The sequence below is a fragment of the Pseudopodoces humilis genome, chromosome 1, assembly GCF_049639895.1.
Source record: "Pseudopodoces humilis isolate 2021_Gansu_Grassland_sample_001 chromosome 1, ASM4963989v1, whole genome shotgun sequence".
Lineage (NCBI taxonomy): Eukaryota > Metazoa > Chordata > Aves > Passeriformes > Paridae > Pseudopodoces > Pseudopodoces humilis.
The window spans coordinates 132,711,809-132,729,774 of record NC_142200.1 but is presented as its reverse complement, the minus strand read 5'-3'; the positions used below and the strand labels follow the sequence as shown (position 1 = coordinate 132,729,774).

General features: G+C 35.5%; 1 protein-coding gene across 1 annotated transcript in view; it reads right to left on the bottom strand.

The window, feature by feature from the left end:
- The window catches only part of MALRD1 (MAM and LDL receptor class A domain containing 1), a 237,291-nt gene that overhangs the window by 197,933 nt on the left and 21,392 nt on the right, over window positions 1-17,966 (bottom strand). The window contains exons 8-10 of the mRNA XM_088057480.1: window positions 12,141-12,233; window positions 9,782-9,989; window positions 1,539-1,685 (exon numbers count right to left, since the gene is read on the bottom strand). Of these exons, the coding sequence (XP_087913606.1) occupies window positions 1,539-1,685; window positions 9,782-9,989; window positions 12,141-12,233 (448 nt within the window). The remainder of the gene's footprint in view (window positions 1-1,538; window positions 1,686-9,781; window positions 9,990-12,140; window positions 12,234-17,966) is intronic.

Here is a 17,966-nt window from a genome sequence, read left to right as displayed (position 1 = left end):
GATATTCATTAATCAAAATTTGCTACTGCCCTCCCCAGGAGAGAAGAGAGATGAGCACTCCCTAGTATTAAAAGGAACAGTTGCAACCTGAAGGATGGTGATTTAATGTCGGCTAAAACTTCCTCAGATTCTGGCATCCTTATTCGGAAGTTGTGGCTGTAGCAGGCACAATGATAGATTGGTACAAAACCACCTCAGAAATACCTTTTCAGCTAACTTTTACAGGGAATGCAATGTTACAGGGCTCGAGAGATGGGGCATAGTAACCTGCAGCAACACTGAAACAAATGCGTAATAATTCAGGTATCAAAGCATCTGAAGTGAAGAAGCACATAGCTCCATATGGGTGATTTAAATATGATACTTAGGCTACCAGCAGCCTTCATTCTGACCACATTATCCCTCAGATCTCAGCAGCACCTAGAGCAGAGAAAGACACAGGCAGATCAGTGCGCCCTTCTGGAGCTTTGAGACTTTGAAACCTGTAACACAGTAGTGTTTACATAAAGTAATGCTGATCCAGTCCCACTCTACAGGGACAATAAAATGAAATATCATACTGCTGCTGAGAAAAGTGAGTAGCAACTTTGGTGCACTTCCATCACATGAGGATCAGTGGAAAAAATATGACTATTCATTTAGGATCATTCTATAGCATGATTCTATAGCACACTTCTACCCACTACTTCACCCACTACTCTTTGCTCAGGTGAATTTAATCCTGGAGGTCCTATACCTTTGAATGCTTGATGTGGAATACTTCAAATGTCACATTTCTTTAGCATGAACATGGAAGAGAAGTGTGGAGGTCTGGCTGATGATAATATACATAATTAATTAAATCTAAATTAAAGGGGCTCTGGACCTAGATTTTAATCTTATCTCCACTGGAAGCAGTGCAATAGATGCATTTTAATAAAATTCAAGTCAAAGAATACTTGTCAATATTATTTGACAGTGAAAAACATGCTTGGCAGTTTTATCTTTATGGAGTGCGCTATAATAACATTTTCACTTTGGAAAAATATTTTTAACAGCCCTCTTCTGGAATAAAATGGTTTTCCAGCTCAATGCATCATATGGCAAATATAGGCTCAAGGAAGGACAACTCTTTAAAGGAAATTATACCCACTCTATTTTTCCCAGACAATATGGATTAATTTAACTGCACTCTACAGAAAGCTATTTGTGCAAATAATGCTTCCAAGAATGGCCCCCATGTGAATATTGGGTAAACAACGGTTATGATATGCACAAACAAAGTCAGCTGTCAGTTCGAAGGTCAGTATCTCAAAAATACTGCATTAAGTCTCATACCTCAGTGATTGTGCCATACAAAAATAAGGGTTACAAAGACACAGTAACTAGATCACAGCTGACAAAGAGCATCTCCAACAGACTGGCTTTCTGTAGCACGTTACCTGTTTTATCTACATACTGTGTGGCATCCATTTCAAAGCAGTTTTTATTATCAGTCTGTGACTGTTTACAAGTAGAAATTCTCATGACAGAAGGAGAAAAATAATAGTGAGTCTCACCATGCCCCATAGCATTTGTATGGCCTCTGCCAAGGAGTTCTCTGTCAAGGGGAGCCAGTTCTTTCATGATGTTCCAGTCAGCATCACCTCTGCTCAGTGGCTTCCATCCGCAAAGGTCAGTCTCAAAATCACATAAGGTGTAATTAGCTGTGGTAAGAACAACAGCAACAAGAGATCAATAAGTTTAGCTTGATGCAACAGTTTAATGCCACAACTCTGACTGTTTTGTATTTAGATGTACTAAGAGCATTGAGGAAGCACAAATGTATTTCAGTTTATTCAGATGGATGAATTCTAGAACACAGATAACAGGTGGAGAAGACCCTTCCTTTCTTAATCAAACTCAGAACAATGAAACAAATTATCTGTAAGAGAATAAACATAGTAAAGATCTGTACATAGGTTGCTGAGATATTAGAAAAATAGTACTAAATATTTTTAAAGAAGATTTGTACCAGTAATTTAATTATGAATGTGTGATAAAAATCAAATGTATTTAGAGCTTAAAATATATGGAAAGCAAAGATTAATTAAGCTTTAATTTAATTTAATTTTGAAAATGAGATTTAAATTTATCAATTATTCAGAATGCCTAGAAATTTTTATTGCAAAGTAAAAGACCATTTTCTAAGTTGGTATGGATTAGACCAATTTAAATTGTATAAAAATTACAAATGAAATATACAAATTGTATAAAAATGTACAAATTGTACAAAATTTACAAAATTACAATGCATTGATTGAGTACAAATAATTATTTTGATAAGAAAATTATATACTAAGAGTTTTCTTTCTTGGTCCAGAACAGCTCCCCAAGGCACTACACTTAAGTCCTGGGGTCACTTACTGCAGTTGCAACCATTATTTTAGAGCTGGATTTGTCACATTCTGTTCCCACGGCACATTTGTCTGATCATATCAGCCTCAGACACAATCATACATATTACTCCAATTTTCAGATTGTATCAAACCAAAATGAAATGTATCTCTCTTTAAGCACCATTGTAGCAAAGCTAAATAGTAAAAGTTTCCCAGGAATAAGGAGGTTATTTAAGCAGCTAAATCTTAAGGTACAAAATAAACCACAAATATCAGTGTCTCTTATCTGGCTTCACCATATACATTAAAATTGGATGGTGAATGGTTTTCTGTTTAGTGCAGCATAATTAGTTAAAAATGAAACTTAGTTAACTTATTTAATTAAATTTTCATGCTTTTCACAAGGTATCTTTTAATTAGACTTCAATTGCTAGTACATTAAGGTTGAATATGCAAATTGATATTCAAGATTAAGCTGTTTTGGTAATTAATACTATGTCTAGGCATTTTGCGTTCCTTAGCTAAGCAGTCTTGAGAGAACCAATGTGACACAAAACAGCAAACATTCTTTGCTTAAATATCTCTTTCTCCTGGCCTCCCTAAACCCCACAAAAGGTCTGCATAAATAGCTGACTGCAGTGTCTGCACAATAATATCTAAAAAGACATCCATAAATGACCCTATAGGCACCAAAGGAAAAAAAGTTAAAATAATGGTTTAAATATGAAACTAAGATCAAGATAGTACCAATAACTATTATTTTAGAGCTCTGAAAGGTATTTAGCATGGAAACATTTTTTTTAATTATTATTTTCTTTTAAAACTGAAATAATTTGGGACCTCAAGAAGATTTGTTATGCATAAAAACGACAACTTTTGTGTGATCAGAGCCCATCACTGCCCTTGATGTTCAACAGGAGGAGAGGTGTGGTGAAATCAGTATTTCTTACATTGGTAGCCTGTAGTACAATTTCTTCCAACCCTACAGATGTAGAAAGAAATGTATAAATATCAATTTTTAGGCTGAATATATAAGCAGGGGAGGAAAAAAATGAGATGCACACACAGCAAAACATGATCCCAAATCAATTTTTTTTCCAGTCATTTTTTCAAACTTTGCTCAAGTCTGAACACAATTATACAGGTAGGAAGAACATTCATAGTGGTGCACTTTGGGGGTTTTGTTGTTGTTTTTCATTGTTGGATTTGTTTTTTTGTTGTTTATGATGGTTGGTTTGGGTTTTTTCTTTTGGGTTGTGGAGAGGAAACTGAATATGATAATGCTGACCACACTTTAGATGCTAAATGTTCTTTATTACGTCTTCCACTAGAAATTTAAAGCTCTAAACAAGCCCCCCAGTCTTGCAGAAACACTGACCAGAGTCAATTACCAAACCCAAGTGTTTCCCCTATATATTACCTGGAAGTGATTCTTTAATTTAAAAGTGTAAATATGTTGTAGAACATCTAACCTCCAACTGTGAGTGAAATGCACTTGTCAAAATTAGAAGTCGAACTTAAACTTCATCCCTACTTAATTCTAAAAACTTAAGGGGTGCTTGTAAATGTTTAATCAAGCTTGAAAGAAATGCTCTGTACTTTGGCTAAAACCCAAATCCAAGACAGTTTTCAGTATGTTTTCTCATTCCTCAAACATTAATAAACCTTAAGAAATGTGCCTTTCCTATCAAACATTCAACATTTTTATCTGAACCTTCAAGGGATTATAGGTAATCTTTTACTATCCATAGTAGCAAAATAAGTGACTGCACAGCCTATAGTTTTTGAGTAGTCATACTACAGTTAAGTTTGACATAAAGCTCTTTTCTGATATATTATGTCCCTTCCTACTGCAATTCTTGGCACCAGAGCTTATGTTTTATATTTCACTAGGAAGATTTCAATGGATTCAAATTGCAGATAGGTTTTGACATTTTGAATGGAAAATGAGTTAGTTCTCTATTTTGGACCTCTATCTATTTATAATTCAGCAAAACAGAAAGGAAAATAGAAAGGAAACAACTTGCTTTAATTTTAACATTAAGTCAAATTTGATTGTATTTTTTAATGTGTATATATCAGTATATCTTAACTAGTGAAGGAGTAAATTATTACACCATTTCTACAAAATCCAGTGATGTTTCCAGGAAAAAATTGTTCCCCAAAAGCTTCTCAAATTTCAAGAATGACTGTTTAGGCTGAATATATAAGCAATGGGGGAAAAAAAGACATGCACACACAGCAAAACATAATCCCAAACCAAATTGGTTTTGTCCAGTCATTTTTTCAAACTTTACTCAAGTCTGAACACAATTATAAAGGTAGGAAGAGCATTCATGGTGGTGCACTTGGCTGCATAATGGTGGTACAGCAAAATCTGTGAAAATTGTGCAGCTTCTTGTTCTCCACATGCACATGAACAAATAATGACAATTTCAGGCAAATTCAGTGTCACAGAAAACACACAAATGCCATACTAAAGCCATAAAATACGCTGAAAAGATTTTTCAATTAATACAAACCTTTTTCAACACATTTTAAAAAACCCAACAGAACTAAAGAAAACAAACAAACCCAAAATCCAAACAAACAAACAAACAAAAAAAAGAAAACAAAGCACATATTTCAAAAGCACATGGGGGTTAAATGGGAATGTTTTTTTCCTTGACTAGCTTACTCTATCTATCCCAGCTCCTCATGACCCTCAAAGGGGAAAACAAAGCAGTTCTGTTCACTAGGCTGGGTTACCAGCTAAGTCATATTGCTTCAGCTTTGCTAGCCTGCAACTGCATAAAGATTTTCAACCCTGCACTGAGAGCTCAATCAAATGAACACAAATGGGGACACTCAGCTGGTCTCTCCATCAGGTTGGTGTTTCCCTGAACAATAGTATAGAATGAGGAGGGCTGCTCCCCTCATTCAGTATGGCAGCACCTAATTGTCTTTGGAATTTGAGCTAATAATCATCATTATGAACAGAAAACAAAGAATCTCTTTGCTATTAATATTTTGTAATTTCTGGCTAAAATTTTATGTCATTTTGTACAAGTGAAGAGTTACACATATACCTTCTTTCTGAGTGTCTGTGCACTTTCCCTACCAGTTTGTGATTAATTTTATTTACCTGGAATTTGTTAAAGGATTCTTACAGAAATATCACAGACGACCATAGATCATCCTGTCTGAGCTTCCTCATGCCATAAGTCATTAGATGACTCATAACTCTCATAGGTGAGATGGCCTCACCTCCTTTTGAGGCTACTCAGTTCCCTTGCTTAGGGTTAAGAGAGCTTAAGAGGATCTCATGTCCACCCTTGGTCTGCAGAGGTCACGTTTACTTGGAGCTGCTCTGGTGAAACACAAAGGCAATGCTACACAGTGCTTGTCAGCAGCAAAGTGGGAAAATTGTGTAGCTTCTTGTTCTCCACATGCACATTAACAGACAATGACAATTTCAGGCAAATTCAGTGTCACAAAACACACAAACATTAACTCAAACAAATGTTTCAGACTAAAAAGTGCTCTTTCCACTTTAATGTTGAACGGTAATAAAAATATTTGTATCTGTGTTCATCTGCTGTGGATGGTTTCATTTGCAACTATAAATTGCTATACTGTAAATGAAATGCAGTAAAAGGTACATGGCTTTAAAATTATACAGATTTCCTTCATTCTACATATTCCATATTCATAAATTATACAAATCCTATGAAAAGCTGAGAATATTTGAGGTAATACTAGAGGTGTTAAATTAAAAGCAGAAGCAGGAAAGATGGCTGTTTTAAGAAAGCTTCTAATTAAGTGGAAAATTAAAATTAAGTGATTCGCTTTCAGAAATACTTGTGGGATGACCCCATCCAGAATAATTTTGAATTTGCAAGGATGCTGATGAGCAGGTAATTTCCAGAAACATTACTGCATCAAAGTGTGATATTATTTGAAAATAACAAGTGCTTCCTAGACTTGTTTCCAAGCTGCTAGAAATGCTAGCAACAGATTCACTTGTATTTATGGTCTTATAAGTGTTGTGAAGGTTATGTATAAATAATGTAAAATAATAAGAAGTATAGTGTTTGAAATATTAGTTATTCAACATAGTATTTAGTACAAAACATCCTTTATAATAGGTAGGAAATTAAGAAAAAGCATCAGCGTGAAAGGGATCTTTATAGTCCTTTAAATTTTCCAAGTATTGCCTTTCACCTTCTGTTTGAATATATTCAATAGGTTTACATAATTTGTTATATTTCATTGAAATGAAAAATTTAGAAGTGATCCCAAATAAGAGGTGTGAAAAAAGATATAATGAAAATGTGGAATTTAATAGTAAATTCCATACTTTCATAACTTGTCACTCCATTAGATTCATAGATTTTAACAACTAAAATAAAGATGGTTACTCATGTGTGTAAGTGCTTCCTAGACAATTTCCTAATTTTTGAGACTTTTAAGGCTTGTAGAATTAAATATATATTTATATAAATGAGCAGAGATTAATCAGAAAGATTAGGAAGTATTGTAAAACATATATGTCTTTGCTCTTGTAATAAATTGTGTTATGATCCTATTCATATCAAAACAACATAATCAAAGAGAAACATTATTTTTAAATGCCTTATTATAATGAAATGAAGAAATTCTTAAAGGAGTAGAATCCTTCACATTAAGTAACAGCTGTCTGCCTTTGCTTTTGTTCAGTAGGAGATCTGTCAGCTCTTTCAGTACCTGAGAACAATTCAGCAAAGGAAACTACTGAGGTTGTATTCAAGGATAGATGCTAAAAGACCTAATAAAGGCTAAAATATGCATCACTGAAATAGATGGGAAATTTTATTGGAAATCAATACTAATAAATCTCAACTCTAAACATCATGGAGGACAATATCAAGATCTTGTGGAAAATTTATATAATAGGAATAAAAGAACAAAGGACAAAAATAAATAAGATTTTTTTTCTTTACACCTTTTTAGCTCAATACTTTGGAAAGTGTCTGGAAGATGAATCTTCTAAGCTGACCAAACTGCTGAATAGCTATATACCATTAGGAACCTGTTTTCTGGAAAGGATGTATCCAAGACAATATTATCCATTAAAATGGGCTAACTTTAACAATAGTCATTGCTTTTTTAAAGATGGCACTTTCTTTGTGCTTTCTTCTCAGCCAGTAGTCAGACAAATAAGCAACTAATATTGGTTACTTACACTTTAGAAAAGAACCTTTTTCCACCTTCTGTTTGGGGGATGAATATACTTTTGTGCACTGCTCCATTGAAATGATACCACTTCAAGCTGTGACTATCTCAACATAGTTAAGCAAACAATCCCTGTACCTCAGGTTCAACTGAGTGTCATAGTGTCACCCTGAGAATTAAGCTTTCTGATCTTGTTTTCATAGTTTCTCGCCACTTTCCCAGGAAAATAACTATAAACATAGATGTTTATACATTCCATTAAAGAAATGTCTTTTGATGGACATTTCTCATGACCAGTGTGGTTGGGAAGGTGGTAACCTAACTATCCAATCCCTGGTCGTTGTTGAGAATCTATAAATACTGAAACCACAGAATAAATAACACTCTTTTTCCTCTCACACATTGAGCTGTGTCTTTGTGAATCATTTCATGTCCAACAATGACAGTCATAGTTTCTTTAATTTCTTTAATTTGAAGGGAGCTAGTGGAGAATCAGTGGCAGTAGAAAAACCAAAGTTAATTGCAGAAGCAGCAGCAGAGACTGGAGCTCTAGGAAGAGCTATTAAAGAGGATTTTGCACTGATTGTGGCTCTCATCATTCCTCGTCCCAGCACCCTAACTCTGGAGATTCCACAAAGGACAGTGTTTAGACCATCAGGTCATTCTGACTTTTCCTTCTTGTACTAAATCTCAATTTTTTTCTGTCCCATCAACATTACCATGATGGAAGAAATATTCCCAAAAATTCTACTGTGATCTTTAAAATATTGACTAGATCTAGGTAATTTGTAATCTTTTAGTTACGTGGTGTCAATATCCAGTGTCTGCGGCACAGACCTGTAAATGTTTGGAGTTACCCTCATTTTCACCTAGAGTAGTATGATTAGAAGCTCCCTTCAACTGTAACAATTAGTTTTCATCATCCTTTGAATCCTAAAAATGTTTATTTATTTCCAGTTGCTCTTCATCACAATTCTCTCTTATTGTCATGAAGCAGGATTTCTAAATTGCTGAGAAATAAAGTCCAGCTTTGAAAGTACAATTCACTTTCATTCCATTCCTCCCAAAGGATTTATGAGTACTCTCCACACTCCTACCACTGGAAGTAGGACAGACAGAGCTAACAATACAGGGTCAAGGCTTGTAAAAATCCAAAAGACCTCTCAGAGAGGAAGCCCCTAATGTTTGCCTAGATTCTATCACAGATAAAATGGTATATACCTTCCTCTTTTTAGTGTTATTTCAGCATTTGCACATATTACTTGTTCCAGGGACAGTTTCTGCATGGTTATTTAAGTAAAAGGAAAAACAAAGATTCAGACTGTGAGTTAAAAAAATGGCTTGCAGTCACAAATAGCTCCTAAAGTCTCATCAAGCAATTAGAAAATAAAACATTATCAGTGTTTTTCATCCTGCTACCTTCAGCAGTACACAAAATTATAATTGGTGCCTCCCAGCAGCAATATATATCATCACCAGTATCTTAAATATGTGCACATTTTTTATCTGCAATACATATGCAGATAATACATTTTTATATGCAATATATAAAGACTTATGCATGCCCTATAATAATAATTTTAGAAATTATACGGTCTCTAAAGATGTTTTTGCATGGAGATCTAAAATTATTCAGAATTATTACAAACATTTTAAAGCAATTTTAATTATTTTCTTTTTACTCTTGATTGTACAGTAGAAACTATGGCTTCTAGGCAAAGTTGCCTTCAGCAGCAAATAAAATGAAGAAGATGTGCCTTCTGAACTGTGGCTCATTTCTGTAGTGATTTGTATCATGGTGCAAATATCATGCCACTCAATGCATTTTCTGACAGTAATTCACAAACAGTCTAAATTAGAAAATTGTTCAGAGAACAAATCCCAAAGCAGATTTCATTCCCTTGCAAATTAAGGAAGTAGAGGTTATAAAAGTGGTATGTCGGGAATACAGTTAAGCAAAAATATGGCAAATGTTGCATTTCAGCAGATTATTAAACAAATTACTAGCTCTATCTAAAACATAATGCTGAGGCCAGAGAGAGAAGCACAAAGCAATGGAAAGAAGAAAATGCTATGAACATTTTCTCTAACCTGCACATCATTAAATATTCTGGAAAAAAGAAGCCATATAAATTTAAAGTATTTTTTCTGCTGATTTGTTGAACAGAACCATTTAGGTTTCACGACACCCTTCAGCAGAGCATCCCTCTAAAGCAAAGGGATTCACTCACAGCAGGTGGCTGGGTCCTCATTGCTGCCATCAGGGCAATCCAGGTGAGATTCACCGGCTGATCCAGGCACCATGGGCTGCCCATCCCTGCAGGTGGAGTCTTTCAAGAAGCAGAAACCTGGTGGCTCTGATGGTGCAGCATCCAAGAGCTGGATGTTATTCAAGCAGATGAAGCCTTCCCTGCTCTGGAGTGCTCCTTTAAACACAAGCTGTCAATTGTTACAGTTAAAATATTTGCATTAACAGACAACAGATTGAAACTGATTTTTATTTATGCAAAACAGTTCTAGGTGCAAAAAGTGCTGCATAATTTCCATTGCAAAATTGTGATAAATTTCAAATCAGAGTCTAAAATTTTATATGACTATCTCAGGTTGAAATTACAGAAAAAATTAAGCTGAAGTTTAATGAATTCCAAGAATGAAGTTAAAAATAAAAATGTCTATTTTAAAGAAAAACTCCTAATCTCATGAACGTTTAGCTAAAAACTACTAATGTCCCCGAAAGGTGGCCTGAAATTTAATGTCTTGAAGACTCCATCTTCCTTTCTGAAGTGTCTTCAAAACCTCACTTTATCCCCAAGAGAAAATTTCCAGTTAGAAGTGCATTAATGGGCTGGAGATTGCCCTCAGACACCAACTGGCACAGCAGAGCTTAAGAACTGTTTTGTCATCTAAAATAAAATGGATTCACCCAGTCTCTGCAGTGGGGTTGTTCCCTACCTGCTTGTAATCCTGGAACGGCTCTGGGCACTGGATGGGAGGTGGCCAATTTGCTTATGTCAAAAGCTTTCTAGGAACCATGCTGATGTAATTATTTGGGCAATCACACACCAATCCTGGGTCTGTGCCCTCACCCTGCTTATTTTACTGCTATTGACATAGACACAGACATTCAAGGAGCATTTCTCTCTCTGACAGAGTTCCCTTGCTCTGAGCAGATTTAGCACAAGCTGATTTATAGCAGCGAAGTTCCAGAACATCTGTTGCTCCTGACCACGGTGGAGCCCATCTCTGCTGGCTCTCAAAGCAATGAAATTATCCCATTTGTGCTCTTCCACCTGAGTTAAAGCAGCAAGCAAGAGGAAGAAAGCTTGGATTCATCAAAAAGATTAGGATGGCAATAAAAGAAAGGAATGAGAAACAAGAGCAGGAGCTGGAGGAATAAATAAAAATGGATTTGTGGGTTTTGACAGGTGGGGACATGACCAAAGTGTGAGTCTCAGAAAATACTTATGTGCAAGGGTCAGAAAGCACTGTGTAAGAGTATCTGACAAAACAGAAGGAAACTAGAACAGATGTGATTTGGAGAATAAGCAGAAGGTCTAGCACACTCCCCAAAGCCTGGGAATTAGGTTGGAGTGAAATCTCAAGAGATATTTTTCTTTCTAACATGTAAGAGTTATGTAGGTCATTATCTTCCACTGCAGAAAATTTCCTCAAAATTAAAAAAGTCTTCTTATAGTTTCCATTCTCTCTCTACCAGTTCAAAAAGCCAAATGTTGTGCTGAAAATATGAAATGAGCACAAATTTAAAGATAGTAGGTTTTCTTCCCTGAGTGGAGGGATCCTTGCAGTCTTTGTACAAGAATATATAGTTTTGGCTTCCTACTTATATACATGCAACCTGAGCAGGCATTTGTTTATTTATTTCTAGATACTATAGATAGCTTAATTACACATCTGTTTGTTTATTCAATATTATCCTTGTGAGAAAAGGAGAGACAGGCAACAATACATGCTTAGAATCTACTAGTTTGCTGAAAGGCATTCACTCTAACATCTGTCAAAACATCAAATCCTGCAGTGGGCTTAGTTTTTGTCCTTTCGTGGAGATTATATTTTCAGCTGATCGCTGAAGCAGTAAAATATGATGGTTTCTTACAGAACTACAAAAAAAAAACCCTGTAAATGAAAATTTACTTAAAATGGAAACTTGTAAAATAATATAAAATTAAGTAGTTGCAATTTAGCATTTATCTCTGTGTCTGAAATTTCAAGAAGGTATCTTCTCAATTAGTGTTTTACATCATTTCACTGAAGTTCTACAAAGATCATTTACATCATCTCAATAATATATATACATTTAAATGACTTGGTAATTCCTGAGTTTAACTCAGATGACTAATTAGAATCAGATGAGATTTGTATTCACTTTCTTGCATATTATTCAAGTCCAGCAGCTTCTGTACGTCATGTTTGTGTAGACGCTTCCTTGTGCTACAACCAGACATTTACTTATATTGAAGCAATGAAAAAATAGCAAAACAATATTAACAAATTTTTAGACTTCCTATAAGATTTACAAACAATGAAGTAAAGCATCTTCAAAAATTGAGCACATGCCTTTTTCATTCATACCTTTATATTTTCTAGCCCTGTTGGTAGCTGTATATTCACTTTGACCCATTCCTTATTAGTCATGATGTTGGTTTCCCACAAGACATGTTCCTCCTGTAAAATGTAGAAAACATTGTTATACAGATGATTTTTATTCCTCCAGAAGTTATCAAGGCCATTTTTTCTCCTCCATCTTTTCATCTCCCTGCCAAACAATCATTTTATGCAAAGTTGCTCTATGTGGAAAAAAGAGCTTCTCATATTCATTTGCAATCTCTGTACTGAGGTCTATCGGAGAGAGGGGAAACAACACATATTTACTGTGACTAAACAGACTAATAATATAATTATCAGGAGTTCAGTTTGTAGAATTAAAGTTAATTAATATGTAAATTAAGCCATGTTATTGTTGAATTCAACAATATGTTTCCATGGTGTTCTCTACACAAGTTTTCTTTTCATAAATAACTGCTTATAATATGTTGTGTAATTAATTAGATTTAGTTCTCTTAGAACCGGATTTTGGGTCTGCCAGAATTACCCCATCAATTGTGCTAAAAACTTTTTTTTTTTTAATCTGTAAAGCAAGCACACAGAGTACAACCTAACAACATTTAGTCATGCTCTGAGTTACCTTAATCCCCCCATTTTCATTCCACCTCCTAAGGATAACAGGAAGAGTGCTACATATGGTAAGGCTCCCTTTATGCAAGCACTCCAAGCCCTTTTCATTCAATAATCTGACAAAAGTATCTCGCACTCACTCTGCTTCTGGTCATGATCCCACTTGGAACATACTGAGGCAAAAAGGAAAGAAAGCAGAAATTTGAACTTTATATACCCACACAAAATCTTTTCAAGAAGCAGTTGCAAAATAGAGAAAAACTAGAAAGACAAAAAAAACCTCAGGGAAAGTTAATATAGGCTATACATACAAACAGACTTACTATTAAAAATATCAATAGAGAAACTACTTTTAGGAAGCTGCACAGTATTGGTCATACCTTTTCTACAAAGGATATTACAGAATTAGCAGCAGTTCAGAAAAAGATGCAAAGCAGGATAAGAGAAATGGAGAGTCTCTTGTGCGAAGAGAAATTGAAAGTATAAAAATTATTTATCTTACAGGATATTAATAAAAGGGGTTATTATAAGCATGTGAAATGTTAGCAATACTACAGAAAAGGACAGTTATAGTTTTTCCTGGATTATAATATAAAAGAGAGGAGAAACGGGCTGTCTACTACTTGATAGGCTGTGAGCCAACAGAACAAAATTGGTATGATTTGTGATGTGCAGACAATTAATGCTCTTTTCCTACCAAGGCCATTCTGACATATTAGCAAAGCTGGAAGGTTAAATTCCTGTTGAACATGTGTTCAAAGATCAGTTTTGGAAAAGTGCAAGACAGGGCTGAGGCAAAACACTATTTTCAAACACTTAGTGACAGAAGAGGTCAAATTGAATAAAGCACATACTTGATTTCAGAAATAAAAGTCAGCTGTGAGTTTCTACATTAGTATAGGATGTATTAGTCCACTTGTTTACCTGACATATTCAGCAAAAGTCATTCAATATTGAGGACACTTCATTCTAGATAAAACTTGCTTAATTTTACTAAATAATTCAGCTCCCAAAGGAAATCTATTAGCCTACATTAGGCACATTTAAGACACAGAAAAGGATGATGAACTAGGAACCATACCACGTGGCAGGTTAAAACCATAGCCTGTGGTTACATTTCAGCTTTTATTTAACATGCTCCCGCTCACCTGCATGTACAAACTCTTCAAACACATTTGTATATCTTTTGGGGAGCACTGTATTTGCTGTGTATTTGACTGGATGCACCTCAATACTATAATTTTGTTCACATTCAGTTAACAGCTTAGAAACCCAGCCCCATAACCATTTTTCTTCCAAACTAATTTTAATACAAATAGCTTGCAGCAGTAAACTTGAGTTTTCTGTACAGTAGCCAGACCTTTTGGGACTTTTATTTACATTGAAAGCTGTAAGTCACCTCAGATGAACCAGTATTTTAAGCAGATTTTACCCCTTGATTTATACAGCTCTAATAAGTCAACAATAAAATTTCTTTTCCTCACAATACCTCTAGTATTCACCCTGCTTGCCATATCCTTCCATCTCTTTGCTACAAATGGGTTAACCCCTCTAGCACATTCCTTGTGTCACTAGCCTTCTTCTAAAATATGGAAGGTATTGCTTTTCCAGTACTTTCCTTCAAGATTTATTTTGGTGATGCAGGGGAGCAGTTGCTGAAGATAACTTTAGTCTATTCCCCTTACTGTGATATATTGCTATCAATAAACAACTTTTTGTAAAGCTAAAATGAGCAAGAATTGTTCCTTTTCCCCACAATGTTTTTTTCTGAGATAATGCCACTCAGATTTGAAGGATGGAAGAGAAATCACAACTTTTTATAAAAGTCTCCATTTATAAAATACCTTTTATCTTTTCTTTTTTTATATATTTCTCTATCAAGACATGCATTGCTGTGTAACTACAGCCATTATTTTGTCCCTACTTCTCTTTTCAGAGAGTAATTTACAACAAAGGCTTATTTGTTCCTCCACAATGATTAATCAACTTTACCTTCTGCAGAGGAGTGTATCACATGACTTTTGCAAGTGTTGTGGAACACATAGAAAAATTTTAGTGCATTAGGATACAAATATACCTGTCCATATAAGCATTAGTTGAAAGTTTCTTTTATTGCTTAATTTCTGTGTTTTTCAAAGCCATACAACATGTAAAGATTAAGACAATACAAGGAAGAGGAATAAGCCCATTGTCTAAAGGGAGTAACAAACAATTAATGAACAGCAAATTATAGACTCAACACTATATTATTTGATTTCTGTTTTTACCAAAAATGTTAAAATACATCAGTCAGTTAACAGACAGTTAATTTTGTTAATTGAATGTAAAAACTGGGGAATGAGATGCTGGAAAGCAGTGTAATGGAAAGGGAACTGGGGGTCCTGGTCCATGGCAAGGTATCCTGAGCCAGCAGTGCCCTGGCAGCCAGGAGGGCCAGCCCTGTCCTGGGTGGGTACCAGGCACAGCATGGCCAGCCAGGCAAGGGAGGAAATTGTCCCGCTCTGCTCTGAGCTGGGGCGGCCTTACCTCGAGTGCCGGAGGCGGTTCTGGGTGCCACAATATAAAAAGGACATTAAACTGTTAGAGTGTCCAAAGGAGGGCCCTGAGGATGGTGAAGGACATTGAGGGGAAGCCATGTGAGGAGCAGCTGAGGTCACTTGGCCTGTTTGGCCCAGGGGAGACTGAGGGGAGACCTCAGTGGGGTTACAACCTCATAGTGAGGGGAAGAGGAGGGTCAGGCACTCTCTTGTGACCAGTGACAAGAACTGAGGGAATGGCCTGAGGTTGTGCCAGGGGAGGTTTAGGTTGGATATTGGGAAAAGGTTCTTCAACCAGAGGGTGATTGATTACTGGAACAGCTCCCCAGGGATGTGGTCACAGCACCAGCCTGGCAGAGGTCAAGAAGTGTTTGGACAATGCTCTCAGACACATGATGTGACACTTGGGGTATCCTGTGCAGGGCCAGGAGTTGGACTTTGATGATGCTAGTTTGTACCTTCCAACTCAGGACATTCTATGTTTCTGTGAATGTTTTATGTTCAACTCAGGACATTCTATGATTCTGTGAATGTTTTATGTTAGCTGAACAGTTAATATTGCTAAATGGGAATTCAAACATGGACCAGAATAGACAAATAGTGTTACAAACACATATAAGCCAGAAGTACTGAAAAGTGGAATGAAATTGCAAACTTTTAAGTAAAGGTTGTACACTGGAAGAAATATTTTACTATCAACAGCAAACTCTGAGAATCTGTGGAGAATGTGTAGGAAATTAGACAATTGGGAGAACAAAGGATATATATGGCAGCTAAGGGATAAATACAGACCGTGCAATTATAATGAAGATGCTGAACAACTCTTAAGACAAGGGAACAAATTGCTAACAACCTTGTAAGTAGCTAAAGAATTAGAAACTGAGAAACCTACATTAGCTGCTTCTGATGAGGAGCAAATTGTGTTTAGCAGTGTAATCTTTATTTTTTTTTGTAATCATAAACAGACTTGAAAAATTAGTTACTTAATTTTATTAAAGTTTATTAACAATCTGATAAAACACATGCTTTAAAAAAATTATGGTGATTTGGTGTAAATAAAATTGCTGTAAAATGTGTGTGCAAATAGAAATGCGAGCTTATTTCAAAGAAGAGATGTCAATAGTTTTCTATTAAACTAAAAGAAAATTATAATAATGTTCTGCATGGGTCTGTTCTGGAGCCTGATATAATTGTAGTGCTGACTGATTGGAGAGTGTGGAGAGTCAGATGAAAAATAATTTTTAAAACAATATAGATAATACTATATTGGGAGGAATTAAAAGCACTCTGAAGGACATAATTTGCATTTAAAATCATTTCAGTATGCAGAAACCAGTTCCAAACCAGTAAGACAAAGTTCAAAGATGTATGAGTCACAATTAAGAAAGAAACCTCAATAGTGTTTAAAGAAGAGCAGTTTGGCAAGCCATCAGTGAAAGAGTAAAAGCTGCAGATTATCATGGACTGCAAGTTAAATGTAAGTAAACAACAGGTTACTGCTGACAAATGGAGTCCATTTTCTTTATCCTTCTTCATACCCAAGAGCAATTTAAATTTGTTGTCTTCTGATTGATACTATAATGCCTGTATTAAAAAATATGTTCACTCATCTTTGTTCAACTGTGTTGAAAGAGTGAGGAAAGCCAGGGATAAATTTACAACATCTGTGTCTCTTGCCTCTAAGAACAGTACTGAAACTGTACATTGGATATAATCCAGTCTCCAGGTGTGTTGGGCCTGTCAGTGCTGGGATTTAACAAGAGTTCAAAGACGAGAGGTTTTGATCAATAAATACAGCAGTAGGATGTGCAGGAACTGCAAGGTACATGGAATTGAGAGGTTATTTTGAAAGACACCTTCCAGGACAGCAGCTCTGTTGTCTTCCAGAGTCAGAACAAGCACTCAACCCATACTTCTGTTTCTTAGTATTGGCTAGTTTTGAAGATTCATTTGTCTTTCATAAACAACCTAATGATACAGTAGCAAAACGTGTGAAAGCCAACTCTCCCTTTATTTCAGTTTAAGAAGTCTTAAATATGGGGCTGCAGGTTGTTTTATTTTTCCTGAAACTACCAGCAGAAGCTTATGCTTCTGAAGATTTTTCTAGCAAATTTTGCAATATGAGTAACTCACATCAGCTTTAAATAAGTGTATGTACAATAAATACACTTCTGATTGAAGGAGAAATTCAATACCTAAAACATAAAAGAGCTAAGAGAATCTGTGGAAACAGAGTGGACTGATGTAATAAATGCCAGAAAGTGTTCTTCTAATGAGCATGTAAGGACCAGCTTATCAATAATTCAATCTAGGCTCCCAGTTCAATGGGAACTCAGATGTCAGTTTTCTTATGGTTTTCACTTACATAATTTGCTCTGTTTTCAGGGAAGGAAAACTCTTAAATTTGGTCCATTGATGCTATTTAGGCGAACTCCTGAAATCAATATTCCTATTCTGTCTCAAGGTTGCTGTGAGTGTCATACCTGGGAATTTATTGGCAAGTACTATGGCACAAAACTCTGTGCGTTCTGAACAGAACACTGATTGTGTTACAATTCCCTGACACAGTAATGGGTCACAGAAAAATACAACTATTGGCTTTTATAAATGAAACATGAGCAAAAGCCTGGGGTTCTTTTCATGAATATTCAAAGACACAATTGGAAGGAAATAAATTATTTCCATT